The sequence below is a fragment of the Myotis yumanensis genome, unplaced genomic scaffold (assembly GCF_028538775.1).
Source record: "Myotis yumanensis isolate MYYU_CA2020_CCGP unplaced genomic scaffold, mMyoYum1.0.hap1 SCAF_3, whole genome shotgun sequence".
Classification (NCBI taxonomy): domain Eukaryota; kingdom Metazoa; phylum Chordata; class Mammalia; order Chiroptera; family Vespertilionidae; genus Myotis; species Myotis yumanensis.
Window position 1 is genome coordinate 96,198,911 of NW_027223754.1, and position 20,384 is coordinate 96,219,294.

A 20,384-nucleotide genomic window follows, 5' to 3' on the forward strand; every position below is an offset into this window, starting at 1 on the left:
CTGCAACCTGGGCACTTGCCCTGACCAGGAATCAAACCGTGACCTCCTGGTTCATAGGTCAGCGCTCAACCACTGAGCCACGCCAGCCAGGCTTAAAATGTTTTTTAATATAACTTTATAGCTAAGTGCCCATTCAAGAAGTTATAAAAATATCAAAGTATACAAGATATCTAAGGAAAAGAAAACAATAGAAAACATGGTGACATGCTATAAAAACCCAAAGTTGGTAATTTGAAAAGTATATTAAGTAGGCAAGCCCTTGACAAGGTGAATCAGAAAACGAGAGATGGTATCAATACATATACAGTTTTAGAATGAAAGGCGGAACAGCCGACAATAAAGATCCAAAGATGATATGAACTATATTTTATGCAGACATATTGGAATTAGACTAAACAAATTACTGGAAGTATAACTTTCCCAATTTGTTTCAAGAGAGAAAACCTTAATCTTTGACCAATAAAAGAAATTTATTTAAAAATCTGTCCATTGCCCTGACCAGTTTGGCTCAGTGGATAGACCGTCGGCCTGCGGACTGAAGGGTCCCAGGTTCGATTCCAGTCAAGGGCATGTACCTTGGTTGCGGGCACATCCCCAGTAGGGAGTGTGCAGGAAGCAGCTGAATCGATGTTTCTCTCTCATCGATGTTTCTAACTCTTTATCCCTCTCCTTCTCCCTTCCTCTCTGTAAAAAAAATCAATAAAATATATTTAAAAAAAAAATCTGTCCATAAACAAAAACTCTTCTTTCCTAACCATCCTATTTAATAAAAACCTAATATGCAAATTGTCCCCTCCGGTGGTCATTTGATCAGGAATTCGACCGCTCGCTGTGATGTGCACTGACCACCAGGGGCCGTTGCGGAACAAGGTGGGTGTCAGCGATGCGGTGCTGGCAGCGGGTGGCAGTGGAGGTGCTGCCGTCCCTGATGGGTCCCGATGAGAGTGGGATTGCGGCGGGATGGTGGAACAGGTGAGCGGATGGCGCCAAGCCAAGGTGGATGCAAGTGGGGGCCTGATTGCCCCACAGACTGCGACCAGCTGCAGTGGTTGGGGGTGGGGCCGCCACCAGGCTCCCAGACGCTGAGGGAGCTGGGCAGGCGGCCGGCCCCTGACCGATTGCCCCATAGGCGGGATGGTGGAGCAGGTGAGACAGCGGCACCAGGCCAAGACGGAGTGCCAGGTGGGGCTGTGAGGCTGGGGGGTGCAAGCTGGTGCCTGATCTCCGTAGGCCACCCTGAGGGTCCCCATCCGTGCATGATTTCGTGCACCAGGCCTCTAGTAGTAACAATAATAGCATCAGCAGCAGTACTCAATCTGACCACAAAAGAATTTAAACTTATCACCAGGACATTTTTATTAACCACTTAAGTGGCGTATAACTTTATATTCAGTAAGCTTTGCAGATTATAGAAAGAAAGGAATGATTCACAGCAGTGTATAGTAGAGGGCCAATGCACAAAATTCGTGCAAGGGGCTCGTCCCCCACTGTCATGGCTACTGCCTCAGCCCTCGCCCACCGCAGTGGCCACCTCAGCCCTTGCAGCCCTGGCTTCGTCCAGAAGGTTGTCCAGAAGTATGTCCATTCTAATTAGCATATTACACTTTTGTTGTTGTTGATATAAAAGCTTAAGCAACCGAATGACTGGTCACTATAACACGCAATGACCACCAGGAGGCAGACGCTTAATGCAGGAGCTGCCCCCTGGTTGTCAGTGCACTCCACAGCGGGAGCGCCGTGAGACGCAGGGCTCACAGCTAGCCGCCGCAGCCTGGAGACAGCAGTGGAGCAGCAGCGAGCCTAACAAGTGGCAGTCTTGGCAGGCGCAGTGGGGCTGGGATGAGTAGGAGGGGCAGGCGGTGTTGGACTGCCACTTTTGGCCTGATCCCTGCAGTCTATGCTGAGGGACCCCACCTGTGCACGAATCTGTGCACTGGGCCTCTAGTGAGTGTATAATTTCCATAGGGAGATAGACTAAACCAAACAACAAAGGAGAATCAGGCTAATTTAATTTGAAATATAACATTCAATATAAAAATAGTAGTATCCATAATGTTATAAAGTAATATTGATAAGAAGCAAAATTGGCTTCTTTTTAAAGGATTGGAGGATGGGTTAACATTAGAAAATGTTAGCAGTAAACTAAGATATTTGTGTAAAATAACATCAAAGAGAATAAGTATCAGTGCATGCAGAGAAGACCATTTGATAAAATTTAGTATAATCCTATATAATAAGAGAGAAACATGCAAATTAACCGTCCCTCCGCTACACTCAAGCCACGCCCACAAGCCATTCAGAGTGACTATGCAAATTATCTAACAAATATGGCGGTTAATTTGAATATGCAGGTGTCAAGCACCCCATGAGGCGGCTGCGGGCTCCCAGGACTGTTGCCAGCCCTGGGAGGCAAGGCTGTAGCCATGTCCGTGGGCTCCTGGGACTTTCGCTGGTCAGGGAGGTGCGGCCGCCAGTGCCTAGCTACGACCGCAGGCTCCCAGGACCTTCCTCGGCCCTGGGAGGTGAGGCCGTAGCCACGCCTGCGGGCTTCCAGGACTTCCGCCGGTTAGGGAGGCACAGCCGCCGGCGCCTAGCCACGCTTCTGGACTTCCGGGACTTTGCCAGCAGAGAGTGGGAGGTTTAGAGGACTTGGCAGAGCAGGAGACCGCTGGACATAGAGCAGAGCAAGAGAGAGAGGGCGGCTTGGAGGACTCGGCTCCCTCTCTCATCACAGCTGTGGAAACTGACAGCAGGGAGGAGGAAGTCCCACCCCCACAGAATCAGCCAGAATCAGCCATTGGTCAGACAGCTCTCAGCGGCCTGATAGACAGGACTCTCATTCATCTGCATCTCAGACCACGGCAGTAGAGAGGGAACTATGTCTAAAGAACAACTGTTAATACAACATAGCTCTGCAGCCAAAAGATGCCAGCGTTATCAAAAGAAAGTGTCTGCAGAGCTGCATGCGTCTGATCTTGAAAGAAGGCGGGGCCTGCCACAGGATGTATCTGAACACCAGCTACTGGAAAAAACGCTGTTCTGATGCCGAAAAACACCAGTGTTATCAACAGAAAATGTCTAAAGACCAGCATGCCTTTGAAGTTGAAAGATGGCGGTGGCGACGACACAATATGTCGAGAGAACAGTCATCACCAAATACTACCAATACTGGTAGGAACTGCCTTCTCAGCGAAAATGGAGTACATGAGGATGCAATCCTCGAACATAGTTATGGTGGAATGACTGTTTGATGTGAATTTTGCCTATCACTAAATTTCTCAGATGAAAAACCATCCAATGGGAAATTTACTTGATGTTGTAGCAAAGGGAAAGTCTGTCCAAATGATATACATTTTCCAGATTACCCGGCGAATTTAAAAAGATTAATGACAAATGACGATTCTGACAGTAAAAATTTCATGGAAAATATTCAATCCATAAATAGTTCTTTTGCTTTTGCTTCCATGGGTGCAAATATTGCATTGCCATCAGGATATGGTCCATACTGTTTTAGAACACAGACAAGTTTATCACCGTACTGGAACTTTACATCCTTCGGATGGTGTTTCTCAGAAGTTTGCTCAACTCTGTATTTTGGATACAGCCGAAGCGACAAGTAAAAGATTAGCAATGCCAAAAAACCAAGGCTGCTCAGAAAGACTCATCATCAACATCAACAACCTCATGCATGAAATAAATGAATTAACAAATTCATACAAGATGCTACATGAGGTAGAAAAGAAAGCCCAAGCTGAAGCAGCAGCAAAAGGTATTGCTCCCATGGAAGTAACAATGGCGATTAAATACAATCGTAACAGTGACCCAGGTACATATAATTCTTCCCATGTAACCGAGGTTGCTGTCCTATTCAGAAACGAAGATGGAGAACCTCCTTTTGAATGGGACATGCTCATTCATTGTAAACCAGATCCCAATAATCCGAATGCCACTGAAATGAAACAAATCAGTATCCTGTTTCCTACATTAGATGCAATGCCATATCCTATTCTTTTTCCACATGGTGAAAAAGGCTGGGGAACAGATATTGCATTAAGACTCAGAGACAACAGTGTAATTGACAATAATACTAGACAAAATGTAAGGACAAGAGTCACACAAATGCAGTATTATGAATTTCATCTCTCTGTGTGGGACAAGTTCAAGCCTATTTTAAATGCAGGAAAATTAATGCAAACAGTTTATTGTGGATTCATATTAAAAAATGGAGGCCAATTGGATAAGTTTCATCAAAGCAAACCAATCTAAGTTGAGAGTTGAAAAATATAGTGGTTTGATGGATTATCTCAAATCTAGATCTGAAAATGACAATGTGCCAATTGGTAAAATGATAATACTTTCATCATCTTTTGAGGGTAGTGCCAGAAATATGCAGCAGTGATATCAGGATGCTATGGCAATTGTAACGAAATATGGCAAGCCTGATTTATTCATAACCATGACATGCAACCCCAAATGGGCAGATATTATAAACAATTTACAATGCTGGCAAAAAGTTGAAAACAGACCTGACTTGGTAGCCAGAGTTTTTAATATGAAGCTGAATGCTCTTTTAAAAGATATATGTAAATTCCATTTATTTGGCAAAGTCAAATTCAATCATGTCATTGAATTTCAGAAACGTGGACTGCCTCATGCTCACATATTATTGATATTAGAAAGTGAATCCAAATTATGAACAGAAGATGACATTGATCATATACTAGTTAAGGCAGAAATTCCAGATGAAGACCAGTATCCTTGACTTTTTCAAATTGTAAAATCAAATATGGTACATGGACCATGTGGAATACAAAATCCAAATGTCCACGTGTGGAAAATGGAAAATGTTCAAAGGGATATCCAAAAGAATTTCAAAATGCGACCATTGGAAATATTGATGGATATACCAAATACAAATGAAGAGCTGGTAATACCATTTCTGTTGGAAATAAAATCGTCAATAACACTTGGATTGTCCCTTATAACCCATATTTGTGCCTCAAATATAACTGTCATATAAATGTTGAAGTCTGTGCATCAATTAAAAGTGTCAAATATCTATTTAAATACATCTATAAAGGGCATGATTGTGCAAATATTCAAATTTCTGAAAAAAATATTATCAATCATGATGCAGTACAGGATTTCATTGACTCCAGGTATGTGAGTGCTCCTGAGGCTGTTTGGAGACTTTTTGCAATGCGAATGCATGAACAATCTCATGCAATTACAAGATTATTCATTTGCCAAATGATCAGAATTTGTATTTTCATGCCGATGATTTTGCTACAGTTTTAGGTAGGGCTAAAAGGCATAACTCAATTTTGATGGCTTGGTTCTTATTGAATAGAGAAGATTCTGATGCACGTAATTACTATTATTGGGAGATTCCACAGCATTATGTATTTCATAATTCTTTGTGGACAAAACGCTGAAAGGGTGGGAATAAAGTATTAGGTAGACTGTTCACTGTGAGCTTTAGAGAACCAGAACAATATTACCTTAGAATTTTGTTTCTGCATGTAAACGGTGCGATAAATTTTGATGATCTGCGAACTGTAGGAGTTGTAACTTATGATACATTTTGTGAAGCTGCTAAACACCAAGGATTATTACTTGACAACACTATCTGGAAAGATATGATTGACGATGCAATCATCCTTAATATGCCCAAACAACTACGGCAACTTTTTGCATACATATGTGTGTTTGGATGTCCTGCTGCTGCAGACAAATTAAGGGATGAAAATAAATCTCATTTTATTGAAGATTTCTGTTGGAAATTACACCGAAGAGAAGGTGCCTGTGTAAACTGTGAAACGCATGCCCTTAACAAAATTCAGGAGGTATTCACATTGCATGGAATGAAATGTTTACATTTCAGACTTCCGGACTATCCCTTTTTAATGAATGCAAATACATGTGATGAATCGTATGAGTGACAACAGGCAGAGGTTTTGATAAATTCTCTGAATGATGAACAGTTGGCAGCCTTTCAGACTATAACTTCAGCCATCGAGGATCAAACTGTACACACCAAATGCTTTTTTTGGATGGTCCAGGTCATTGGTCGGCAAACTCATTAGTCAACAGAGCCAAATATCAACAGTACAACGATTGAAATTTCTTTTGAGAGCCAAATTTTTTAAACTTAAACTATATAGGTAGGTACATTGTTATTAACTTAATTAGGGTACTCCTAAGGCTTAGGAAGAACCACACTCAAGGGGCCAAAGAGCCGCATGTGGCTCATGATCCGCAGTTTGCTGACCACGGGTCCAGGTGGTAGTGGAAAAACATATCTGTATAAAGTTTTCATACATTATATTAGAGGTCGTCGTGGTACTGTTTTACCCACAGCATCTACAGGAATTGCTGCAAACTTATTTTCGGTGGAAGAACCTTTCATTCCCAATATAAATTACTAATTCCATTAAATGAAACTTCAATTTCTAGACTCAATATAAAGAGTGAAGTTGCTAAAACCATTAAAAAGGCCCAACTTCTTATTATTGATGAATGCACCATGGCATCCAGTCTTGCTATAAACACCATGGACAGATTACTAGGATAAATTATGAATTTGAATGTTGCATTTAGTGGGAAAGTTCTCCTTCTTGGAGGGGATTTTCGACAATGTCTCAGTATTGTACTGCATGCTATGCGATCGGCCATAGTACAAATGAATTTAAAGTACTGTGATGTTTGCGGATGTTTCAGAAAGTTGGCTCTTAAATATGAGATCAGAGGATTCTGCTTATAGTGAATGGTGAGTAAATCTTGGAGATGGCAAACTTGATAGCAGTTTTCATTTAGAAATAGATATTATTGAAATCCCCTGTAAAATGATTTGTAACAGATCTATTATTGAAGCTACCTTTGGAAATAGTATATCTATAGATAATATTAAAAATATATCTAAATGTGCGATCCTTTGTCCAAAAAATGAGCACGTTCAAAAATTAAATGAAGAAATTTTGGATATACTCAATGGAAATTTTCACACATATTTGAGTGATGATTCCATTGACTCAATAGATGATGCTGAAAAGGAAAATTTTCCCATCGAATTTCTTAATAGTATTACTCCTTCGGGAATGCTGTGTCATAAATTAAAATTGAAAGTGGGTGCAATCGTCATCCTATTGAGAAATAGTAAATGGGGTCTTTGTTAATGGTACTAGATTTATTATCAAAAGATTACGACCTAACATTATCGAAGCTGAAGTATTAACAGGATCTGCAGAGGAAGAGGTTGTTCTGATTCCAAGAATTGATTTGTCCCCATCTGACACTGGCCTCCCATTTAAATTAATTCAACGACAGTTTCCTGTGATGCCAGCATTTGTGATGACTATTAATAAATCACAAGGACAAACTCTAGACAGAGTAGGCATATTCCTACCTGAACCCGTTTTCGCACATGGTCAGTTTTATGTTGTTTTCTCTCAAGTTCGAAGAGCGTGTGACGTTTAAGTTGTAAATACTTTATCCCAAGGGAAATTAGTGAAGCACTCTGAAAGTGTTTTCACTCTTAATGTGGTATACAGGGAGATATTAGAATAAGTTTAATCACTTTATCAGTCATTATTTGCATCAGTGTTCTTTTTATATCATGTTTTTGTTGTTTTTATATCATGAGTTTGTTGTTATATCATTTTGTTGTTGTTTATTAATAAAATTATGTATTATTTTCATACTAGAGGCCCGGTGCACAAAAATTTATGCACTGCCGGGGGTGGGGGTGTCCCTCAGCCCGACCTGTGCCCTCTCAGTGTCTGGGACCCCTCGGGAGATAACCACCTGCTGGCTTAGGCCCACCCCCCGGGTTGCAGATGGCAGGCCCGATCCCGCGGTGCCTGCCCCGCCTCCCTGGGTCTCACATGGCAGGCCCGATCCCTGGGTTGGGGAGGGTGGCAGATGGCCCCGGTGGCACACACAGCAGCCCTGATTCTGGGTTTGGGGTGCCGCCCCGGGTCACGCACATGGCAGGCCCGATCCTGGGGTTGGGGTGGGCGGTGGATGGCGCTGCCCCACCCCACCTGCACTATGCAAATTTAACGGCCACCTTTTGGGTTAATTTGCATACTCTTCTGATTGGCTGATGGGTGTAGCAAAGGTATGGCAATTAGCATCTTTGTCTTTTATTAGTGTAGATACTTTTTACTCATTTCCTTTTATCTCTCACACTTTTATTATAGAGAATGGGCAAATAGCAATATTAAAATATTTCCTCTAATTAATCCCCTTTCAATGTGCACAGATTTTGTGCACCGAGCCACTAGTCTATACTAATAAAAGGGTAATATGCTAATTAGACCGGACATCTGCTGGACAACCTTCCGGACAAAGCCATGGTGGCGGGGCCAAGGCAGAGGCAGTTAGGGGTGATCAGGCCGTCAGGGGAGAGCCTGTGGGATTGGGCCTAATCCGGCAGTAGGACATCCCCCGAGGGGTCCCGAACTGGAGAGGGTGCAGACTGGGCTGAGGGACACCCTTACCCTTCCATGCACGAAATTCATGCACCGGGCCTCTATTTTATGATACAAGTTCTTAGCAGATTTGAAGTAGAAAGGAACCTCCTTAAACTGATAAGAATATGTATGATAAGGATATATATGTTCTTAATGGTGAAATATTTAAACCTCCTTTTTAAAGTTAGGGACATTGTAAAGATGTTCCTTCCATTCAGAAAGAGGGTAAGAATGCTATTTCTAAACACCACTAACTAGAGGTCTTAAGTTAGTAGAATAAAACAAGACAGACAAATAAAAAATAAAAGGTTTAGAAAGATGACACAAAACTGAAATTATTTGCAGATGATATGACAGCCTGTGCAGAAGAAAATATAGTTTCCAATATAAGAAAATTTTCCAAAGTTGTTAGATATAAGATCAATATATAAAGATCTGCTAGTATAATATTAAAAAAAAGTTCATTTGTAACTTTAAACAAAGACTTGTACTACTTAAAAGTTTAAGAGAAATGCACATGATCTTTATGTTGAGAATCATTGGTTGACTGAAAAGTAGAAGACTTAAATATGTTGCATGATTTGTTACTGTTTTATGGGACGGGAAACTCAGCATCATACTGATGACAGCTCAGCATATGAATACGTAATTCAGTCAAAATAGAAGCTGAAAATGTCTATGTATGTGTATGTGCATCTCTCTGTATTTTGACAAATTGATTTTAAAATTTACTTGATGAGCAAATGACCAATAATAGCCAAACAATTTTGAATAAGAATAATAAAGTAGGAACTGATCTTACCCACTGTTAAGACATTGTTTCCTTCTGGTTAGTTGACTATAAGCAGGCAGTAATAGACAAAAAGACATAAGGAAGTAATGGAGAATTTTCAGATGGCTGCCTGGTTATATAGAAACTCGAGTATGTGGGTATTACATACTCGAGGGAAAACAGACTATTTGATGAATGGTTTTTTTAGGACAATTGATTATTTATATGGACAATAATATTAGCTTTTATTATTTATTTATTTATTTATTTATTTATTTATTTATTTTTAATTGTCACCAGAGGATATCTTTCCCATTGATTTTTAGAGAAAGTGGAAGGGAGGGAGAGAGGAATAGGGAGAGAGAAGGAGAGGAAGCAGGAGAGGGAGAGGGAGGGAGAGAGAGAGATCAATGTGAGAGAGACACATTGATTGATTGCCTCATGCATTTGTTCCTACCAGGGCTGGGGATTGAACCTGCAACCCAAGTTATGAGCCCTTCAGTGTGCAAGTTGTTGCTCTAACCATTGAGAAACATCAGCCAGGGCAATAGTAAATTCTTATTTTACACCGTATCTAAAAATAAATTTCAGGTAGAATAAAGAGTTAAATCTGAGAAGCAAGTCTTTAAAATTTTATTTGTAAACATAAAACAACATCTTAACCACAAGGTGGAAAAGAATTTCTTAAGATATAAAGCCCAAGGCAAATAAGCAAAGATTGACACATTTGATTACATTTAATTTTTAAGTTTTATATGCTCTAAAACACGCTAAACTTTCTTGAAAAGACAAGTGTAGGCCACGACATGATACACATATAATTGACAAAGGTTTAATGTGTCGAATTTATAGAAAAACTCTACAAATAAATAACAAAACAGATAATAGAATTTACAGAAAAGTATTATATTTACAAGGAGGCATGTACAAGACATGTAACTTAATGTCTATGAATAAGAGAGTGAGTAAGCTGTGGCATATATAGTAAAATACTAAATAGCTGTTAGAAATGAATGAAGTAATACAAATAACAATACAAATCTAAAAGTATGCTGAATGTGAATTTCAGCATATATATATATATATATATATATATATATATATATATATATAAAATTTTCATCCCTGGTCTCTGTAATATGTTTAAACTAGAATGTATATTGATTCCATTTTAGATCTTTAGTGTTGATTCTATCATCATCAAAATCTATTCAGAAGTACATTTTCTTAATATACTTTTTCCTGTTCTTTTTTTCTTTTCATACTTTACTTTTCATGTTTCTTTTTGTATACTTGAACTTACTTGTGCTCTTAGATGTGCTGAGTAAATCTCCTTTCCCATAGCTGCCCCAAATGTTGTCTTTCCCCTCTTGTGGACACACCTGCTGCCCCCCCCCCCCCCCTTCCTTCCCACACTAGAACCGAGTTCATTCTCTTAGGATGTTTTGTGAAAGGTTTCGTGTGGGTCAGGATCACACATCTATGACATGAGGCTGTATATATCAAAAAAATTTTTTTATTTCAAGCATCTGGGTGCAGACGGGCTGAGTCCAAAAAAGGAGTCAGCGGCGACTGAAAGGAGAGTCAAGCTTTTTATCAGCTTCTGTTGGTGGCAGGCAGTTTCTGTTGACGCACAGAGCTTGACTGGTGGGTCTGCTCTTTGGTTATCTAGGCTATGCGGAGCTCAAGACTGCAAGCTTTTGGCAAGATATCTGCTAAGGACAATAAGTTTCCTCTTTCCATTTTATTTTCTTTAACCCTTTCATTTTGGTTTTTGGAACCTGGAGTGAAACAGCCTGTATTTCTTTATATTCAGCTGTGTATAAATAAATAGATTTAGAATGACTGTCTCCTCTTGAATCTACTAAATATTTACTGAATCTACTAAATATTTATTGACCTTTCTATATGGTTTACATTGTTATGAACAAGATGAAGAAAATATATTTACCCTTGCTTGTAAGGAATGTTATGATTTAGTAGATCAGTTAGTCCTAAGAGAAAAAAGTGGCTCTGCCTTCTCTTTTTTATTCTGAATTTTAGACAGTTTTTCATGTTTATTTGAGTGGTTTTTTGCATACAGGTACTGTTTTGTTTCTCACAGTTAGAGAAATGTAATACAGATATCATTATGTCTTTCAGAATTTAAACAAACAAGCATATGATTTGGCAAAGGCTTTACTGAAGAGGACAGCTCAAGCTATTGAACCATACATTACCAATGTAAGTCTTACTGTAATGAGGTGTCCACATAATCAGCCAACATTTTAAAGACTGCGAGAAGCAATTTTTGACAAGTAGTACATACTTTTAAATTTTGTGTTCATTTAATTACTAAGTAATGTATTTTCTTTCTCCTTATTTAAAATTATTCTTGGTTAATATTTTCTAGAAGGTTAATGCTCATCTTGTTTGTTCATTCTGTGCTTCTTTCAGATTGCCTAGGAACTAAAACAGCATTAATTTGGTTAGCAAGATATACTGTTTTCTAGTGTTAGAAAAAGAGTTAAATGTAATTAGATAAAACTTATGGAACTTTTCATTATTCAGAGAAATTGTTTACAGCTTTTTGGAGATTAAATTGACTTGTACAAAAGGAAGATATAAACTAATATGAAGATCTAAAAATTGACGGCAAGTATGGATGGTATTGATTTGGTAAAAGTTGGCTATCTTGCTTTGCCTGGGGGAAATTCCATATAAAGCTACCTTTTCTGAGAAAGGGGAAGAATTCCAATGAAATGAGCCCTTTCAAAATCACCCCAAATCTACTTATTTACGACTAGAGGCCCGATGTACGAAATTAATGCAAGAGTAGACCTTCCTTACCCGCCCCCTGCCCCACTGCCTGCACTGGCTTCCCTCTGGCACCTGCCATCCGGGCTTCCCTCAAAGCCCCAGCTTCCTCTGGAAGGACCTCCAGTCTAATTAGCATATTATACTTTTATTATTATAGATTGACAATCTTGTATTTGTTTTCAGATTAAATGTATTCCAACACATGGGTTCACTGATAGAAACTTACTGTATGTTTTTTTTCTCCACAGTTCTGTGAGTTGCACAACTCTAGATGGCACTATTCATTGTATTTCATGTATTTCATTTGTTCTTTTTGGAACAAATCTAGAACACTGTATAGCAGTTCTGTCTCTCCATCTACTTTGTGCTTTCACCTACCTTCAAACATGTAAATGATGTAAATCTTTCTTTTTGAAAAAAGTGAGAAAGAAAGTTTTTTATAATTACTTATGTACTTAATTTTCCTGAAATTGATTGGAGACTTTTTCTTATACTATACAAAAATTAATTCAGTATATAAGCTACATCATGAAAAGATGTACTTTGAAAAGTATCATACTTTAGACAACAGTATCTTGGCAGATCCCAATTTTTGTTTCTGACTATGGCCTTAAATGATTCTAAGCACATGATGATTAGGAAAAATGTACTTGATTTATAAATTGTTTTAGAGGGTACACTTTCAGAAGCTGGAGAATCAAATTATGTAACTTATTTTAATAGCTCCAAGATTGACAGGGAACTCTAAATGTTGATTTCTGTAAGTTATATATAAGTCTTGGGGAGTATATTGGTTAAATTGGGTGGATTGAATTTTTTCTTTATTGAGTTAATGGTACTTGAAGTGTGTAGACCAGACTTAAGCATTCTTTTGCCATGGCCCATTAGATACACTAGGTGAGCTCCTCCTGGTGATTACTTATTTAAATTAGGATTGCCAAGCTTGGATGTTTTTTAGGGAAACACAACTTTCTTTGATACCGTTTTCTGGCATAAAAAGAAGAAAATAACGCCATACCATGTTAATATCTTTTCTAGGGTTGGATAATCAAAGAAAAAAGTTTCAAGATAGAATAGTAGTATTGGTTGGAGCTAGGTTCCTTATAATATACTTTCAACATTTGTGCATGCTTGAAAATATTATAATAAAATTTAAAAGGAAAATAAAAGGACTAAGATAGAACTTTTAGCCATCCCAGATAAATCAATGTAAAAACATTTTCTTAATTATACTTTATGTTATATTCCTGCTCTTAGTTCTTGTCTGCAAAAGTAGAATCCCCCCATCCATACTTCCTTGTTATATCTTTATCAGAAGCTGAGGAACAGAATTAATAGAATGGTCTAAGAACACTTTCAGTTACATATTTATTCCAAGTACTTTGTTATCTCTCTTTCTCCTGTTTTCTTATCCTTGTTTTATTTGAGGATTAGCTGAGAAGTTAAGAATTACTGTTTTTTTCTTTTTTTTGTAAGATTTATTTTTCTGCCTCACACCTATATATGTAAAATTACTAGAATTCTAGTGAATTTAATTATCTTGTAGTAGGATAAAATGAGTATAGTTTAAAAAATTATTCTTAAGCTTTTGAACTTGTATATGTAATGGCCATTATTTATTTACCTTCCTGGTTGAAAATTAGCAAAAATAGAGGTAGGATACTAAGGTAATAATAAACCCACTTCTATTCCTTTTTTATTTTTGTCTTTTTCACTCTTATGTGTAGACACATTCACTTTTGTTCTTTATAGATAGTGATTTCTGCATATGTAGGACTTAAGAAATCACTGTGGTGTTATAGATTATTTTTTAAAATAAAAGTTGTAACTTGACGACTCAGAATTCTAACTAAAAAGTATATATGTGTGTGTGTGTGTGTGTGTGTGTGTGTGTGTGTGTGTATATATATATTTTTTTTAATTTAAAAAGTACATAATGACAATTCAAAAACTTTCCTATATGGATCACTGTTTAGTAATATCATTTTTCACCAGATCATTTTAATCAGAAGTTTTAGGAGACAGCACAAAATTATTTTGTTATACTGGAAAAAATGTATCAAATCCATTTTGATATAGGTAAAATTTTATTAAATTGCTTAGTCTTCCTTCGCCTACAGTTTTTACATCTGTAAATTGGGATTAATGCCTGGGGTCATGGTAGAGACTGTTAAACAGTGAAAACACTTTTGTAATTAAATGCTTAAGTATGATGTAGAATTTATTACTGACAATACTCATACTCCTTTCATTAAGAAGCAATTGTTATAAAATAATTTAATTTCTAGTATGAATATTAGCTACCTACTTGTAAGTGAAAAATGTTTTTTTGAAAGGCAATACTTTATCAAATCAGTATTCGCTTCCTCCAATAAATTGTAAGCCCTCATGTAGGGCATGAAGAAGACTGACTTGGTCCTTACCTTTATGGAGATTATATATATGTTAAATATATGTTTTTGATGGAATTTGTAAGAAATAAACTAAGGAATGATTTAAAAAAAAAAAAATGAGCTTTTCCTAGACTGATAGAAGAGGATGGTTTTACCACCAAGGTGGCCATATTGGAAAGGATTATTGTTTCTTGTTGTTGTTGTTAAGGAAAACTAGATTTACTGTTTTTAAACAGTTGAAAATTTGTGAGTTGAAACAACAAAGCTGCTTTATTTTCAACCTAAATGAGAATTTAACGTTTAATGTCATGAAGTTCTTTTCCCACAAAATGGATAAAAAAGGAGGGAAAGCAAGTTATTTTTAAAACCAGTAAAGAACGAATAGTAAAACAGAACTTGTTCTTTTTTTCCCCTGCATGGCTAGGTAGTTTGTACAGGTTTATAGATCTAAGAAACTTTGTTTAAGAATGACCCAAGAACTAAAATAAAGCAGAAGAGACAGAAATGTGAAGTCCTTGACTTCATACTTTTCATATAGAAAGCCTAATTAAACCAGGTTGTATGTTGAACTGTCACAAAGAGAAAAGATTAGGGCAGCTTATTTGGTGTAAAGAATCCTTAACTCCTTCTTCCAGAAGACAAGTTACTGTTGAGAATATGTGGTATATTTCCTGGGTTAATTTTTACATATTTGGAAGAGTTTAAATACTTAAGAACTTGATCATTATGCCATGTGTCGTTACCAGTTTCAGTAGTGGTATGGTCTGAATGTGGGAACTAGAGTTGGCTGCTTATAGAAAATAAATTGTTCAAATTTGGATTTTCCTTGTGTTTATATGTGCTTTTAATTGGATTTAAATTTGTGCTATAAACCTTGTCTCTTGTTTATTTTATTTTGCTTATGAGAATATAAATGACAAAAAGGATTAGAAAGAGGTTTTGCATTAGCCTATATAATAAAAGCCTTATATGCAAATTAACCGAACAGCAGAATGACCAGTCACTATGACGCGCACTGACCACCAGGGGGCAGATGCTCAATGCAGGAGCTGCCCCCTGGTGGTCAGTGCGCTCCCACAGGGGGCGTGCTACTCAGCCAGAAGCCAGGCTCAGGGCTGGCAAGCGCAGCAGCAGTGGCGGGAGTCTCTCCTGCCTGCTAAGGAGCAGTAAGCCTAGCCTTAACATGTTAAGCGCGCAGCCTGTTTTGTCTTCTGGACAGAAAGTATAGTGTCAGTCACTGGTGACTGATAGGGCGCTTAATGTGTTAAGGAGCATCAAGCAGGCAGGCAGTAAGGAGCAAGGGCTCCTGGACTGCGAGAGGGCGCAGGCCAGGCTGAGGGGACCCCCCCTCCCCACCCCAGAGTGCACGAATTTTTGTGCACCGGGCCTCTAGTAAATACATAATTAAATATCTTAAAAATGGAATCAGCTCTTACTGTGAAGGTGTAAGGCTTTGTCTTTTATGCTATTGTCTACTATGCATGTTAAGGTGAACGAGAAGTCATCCCTTATCCTTAAGGAATTATCTAGTAGAGGAATTAAGACAACTTATACAGGATAAAATATAGTAAGACTGTTATGAGGAATAAAGTGTATTTGGTAGTAGGGTGTTTATCAATAATGCTATTTTAAATTGTGTATAAAGTGAATTCCATGTTTTATCTTTTCATATAGCCTGTAGTGCAAGCATGTCAAACTCAAAGGCTAACACGGGCCAAATAAACAAGTTTTAAGTTTATGTGGGCTGCAAAAAAACAAAAGCTTCAATTTTCATAGAAACATAGGTTTATTTCGATAGAGACATGCTGAATACAAAGGGCTAATATAAATGAGTAATCTATACTAAGAAAAGGGTAATATGCTAATTAGACCAGATAGACCGGATGTCTTCCAGATGTCCTTCTGGACATCCTTCCTAACAAAGCCAGGGCCTGGGCGAAGCCGTCCGGGGTTCCAGGTGCCTGCAGCCAGCCCGGGCAAAGCCGCCCGGGTCCTGGTTGCCTGTGGCCGGCCAGAGGAGGGAAGCCTGGGTCCCAGGTGCCAGAAGAAAGCCGGTGCCGGCAGCCGGAGGAAGGAAGGTCTACTCTTGCATGAATTTTCGTGCATCAGGCCTCTAGTCATTAACATAAAGTAATAGAATATTTTAATAAAAATTAATATTTTTTCTTGAACATTAACTTATCAGACACTGAATAACTGCACAAATTAATAAGCGTAACACAAATAAACCTATTTTTCTTCTTCTCCGAAAGCAAAATATTTCCTGTTGCACACACCAAACAAGCCAGTCCAAGACTAATGATGTGGCAATTGGCTGCTAAAATATTCACTACTAGTCTTAGTGGAGAGAAATGGTGCTCCTGCGTGTAAGGGAAATGAATGCAACATGATTATAGTAATCAGTCATTAGAGAATGTTGTAGTTCGTTATTAATAATTATGTATAACAGGATATTGTAAAAATTAAGTTATGAAATTATTATTAAAACGTTTCTTACATACTGTTATATTGGCTGGGCTGCAAAAATATTTCTTGTGGGCCAGTGGCCCCCGGCTGCAAGTTTGACATGCTTGCTGTAGTGATTTCCTCCTTACTGTTAGAAAATGTTTTCATATGCCTACTTTGACTTTGTATGAAATGATAATGAATTTAATTGAATAATAATTACGATTTTAGAAAGTTTATTTTATCTGTGGTGTTTCTATTAATATACAATTTTTTTTTCAAAAGTTTTTTAATCAGGTTCTGATGCTTGGGAAAACTTCTATCAGCGATTTGTCAGAACATGTCTTTGACTTAATTTTGGAACTCTATAATATTGATAGTCATTTGCTGCTCTCAGTTTTACCCCAGCTTGAATTTAAACTAAAGGTAACTATTTTAAAAATAATATGCTTCAGTCAACTAAATTAGCAAAGAGCATTATTTGTGCCTTTTTAATTCTTATAATGGTTTTATCTGAGGATTACAGAAGTAATGGTTTGTTATTATTATTTAAATTACATATTTATGCCTTGCCTATTTGTGTATCTTGAATGCCCGTCATGATTTCTAGCAAATAGTAGCTGCTTAATTAATTATTTATTTCTCAAAATATTTTCCAGATAAATTCTAGGTTGTGACTCAGTTTTAAGGTCATAGCTATATATTAAGCTAATGTTTTCAAGTTTATAGTAGTTCCCGAAACCCTTTGACTGGGCTATAAAAATAGTTTAGGCTCTGTTATCTACGTCATGTGAAATATTTTCCCTTTGTGCATATTATCTTATACATTCCTATGTTAAAAGCACCTCTGCTTTTCATCTCTTAAAAGTATGTTCCCATTGACTTGACATTATTAGTTTCACTTGCAGATTTGGGGGATATTTTTTTTTTCTTTCAAATTATTATGGAAAATTAAATAAAGCTGTTTATAATTAATAATCTTTGTGGATCCAGTGTACCACACAGAAAAGTTCTTATTTCTGTTATATCTTCTGTTTCTAAAAATTTTGATTTGTCTTTTTAAAAACAACAAAATAAATAGTCTATTTTGGTGGTGTAATAATTCTTGTTTTATTCTTGGGTGCATTTTTGGTATATTTCTTAGGTGAGTTATTTGATTTACCTGCCTCCCTACCCCCCTTTTTTCATGTAGTTAGCATTTTGATGAGGCGTAGGCAGGCATACCTTTAATTATTTATTGGTCTGATTTTCTCTAATAAAAATATTGAATACTCTAAGAAATGTAAAAATAAGGAATTATCATCCCTACTTTCAGCAAATCTAACATCTAGTATGAAAGGAAGAGGAAAATTTAATCCAGATCTAATAAAAGGCCAGCCATTATAAGTGTCACAAAAGTTACAAACAGCATACAATTGAAGCAAAAGAAACATCATGCAGAAGCATATAGAGGTAGGAAGGTGCTGGGTCAATTTGTAGAACACAGGGAATTACAGTTGGATGGTAGCATAAAGAATATTTAAATCATTCCTGGCTGCACATTAGAATCTTCAGCTGTGGAGCTATAATAAACAAGCTCATATCCAGGCATTAAACCAAACAAGTTGATCAGAATTTCTGGCATAGGGTTCAGGCGTCAGTTGTTTTTTTTTGTTTCTGTGTGTGTGTGTGTTTTGCTTTTTTATAGACTTAGAGGTCATTCTAATGTATAGTCAGGGTTGAAAATTACTTATGTGGAAGAATAATGAGATAGTAGAGATGAGTTAGGTCATATTATGGGAGCTCTCAATGCTAGGCTGAAGAATGGGTTTAAAATTTAAAAACAAAATCTATAATGCTGTTTACACCTTGAATATCAATGTGGTGGTGGTGTTTTTTTTAATATTCCCAATTGTTACATATTCAATTCTAGAATTGTGCTGGCTTATCCATTTAACCACTGTCATCTGTTGGAGTTACCAATATCAGTAATAGTAAAATTGAGTTCTTGTCCCCGGAGTACCCACAATATAGTGTAGAAAACAAATTTTAACTTTTGCATGTCCAAGGCTTCATCATATTATTGAACTCTATTATGAATCTGGTATATGAACATGAACTAACTCTCCTACTGAGAGACTTCAGCATATATTTATTCCTACAAAGAGCTTAACCAGGACAATCATGTGGAATTCTCTGTTTACTGGAAGGCTTGTCCTTTATCAGTGTTCTTAAAAACCACAAATAGTTTTTCAAGGGTTTGATGCAAGTTAGTTTTTGAATTTGACTTTGAATGAAAATAAACCTCAATTGTAAAGGGAGAACCTCTAACGTTCACTCAAAATTTCAGATGTATTTTCATGTAGGAAGTACTGCTTTGATGTAATTTGAGATGATTAGAGCATTGAAGATTTAATCTTGTGAGAAGTATATTGACCATATTTATATATAATGTTTCATCTGTGCAATTGGAGAATAAGAGAAATAATGAGAAAATTATTCTGAATATATCTACTTCATGTTTTTAAAGCTATGGTTGTGTTTTGTTTTAGAGCAATGATAATGATGAACGCCTGCAAGTTGTTAAACTACTAGCAAAAATGTTTGGGGCAAAGGATTCAGAATTGGCTTCTCAAAACAAACCACTTTGGCAGTGTTACTTGGGAAGGTATATGATTTTGGTGTCCTGTTTAAAAGTCATGTATGTTTATATCTACTTATATCCCCTTAAAACACCATTCACATTTAAGTTTATTCTCTGAAATCAAAAAATGAAGTTTTATGTTTTGGATTTTTTGAATGCTGATAATGATTAGTCACATTTACAATTTCCCTTTTGTTTATCATCTTATCTTGTCCTCAGTAATTTTTAAAAGATGATACATTTAAAGTTACCTCACAAAGTATTATAATCATGAAATTAAAATGTATTATTATATAGCAGTAATTAATTCTACTAAAAATACATTAATTTGAGAGATAGCTCCTCCACAAAATAATTATATTTGGTTAGATTATTCGGAGATACATATTTAAGGACAGTCACAGAATGAGTAAATGAATGATTATGTATGTTCCTCCTCCTAGCTTTCTTCCTTCCTCTTTTAAAGAAATGATAACCTATGTTCCTCATATACTTTTAATGATCCACAAACCTCCTGAAATTGGTTGCAAAATTTTGAGTGTGTTTGTTTATTTCTCTTTTCTGGAGAAGGGTTCATTTCTTTATGTTTCTTAAGGTATCCCTGACCTTGAATATATTAAAGCCACTTCAAGTGCCCTGGCTGAAACCTACTTTGACCCCAAGGATAAAGGATTCCCTCCCCGGTCCCCAAGTTACTCTCATAACAAATAATGTAATTAAGTCATTAATAGACAAATAAGATTTAAAGACTTATTCTATTTCCTTTGTATTAGAATATTTTTTTATTTATTTAATCCTCACCTGAGGATGTTTTTTCCATTGATTTTCAGGCAGAATGGAAGGGAGGGAGGAGAGGAGGACAGAGACAGAGAGAGAGA

The 20,384-nt window shown here is 37.0% G+C and overlaps 1 protein-coding gene across 6 annotated transcripts in view; it reads left to right on the top strand.

Moving 5' to 3' along the window:
• Positions 1-20,384, top strand: part of PDS5B (PDS5 cohesin associated factor B) — a 254,155-nt gene that overhangs the window by 98,493 nt on the left and 135,278 nt on the right. For all 6 annotated transcript variants that reach the window (XM_070409171.1, XM_070409166.1, XM_070409169.1 and 3 more), the window contains 3 exons: positions 11,389-11,469; positions 17,169-17,309; positions 19,415-19,530. In XM_070409171.1, the coding sequence (XP_070265272.1) occupies positions 11,389-11,469; positions 17,169-17,309; positions 19,415-19,530 (338 nt within the window). The remainder of the gene's footprint in view (positions 1-11,388; positions 11,470-17,168; positions 17,310-19,414; positions 19,531-20,384) is intronic.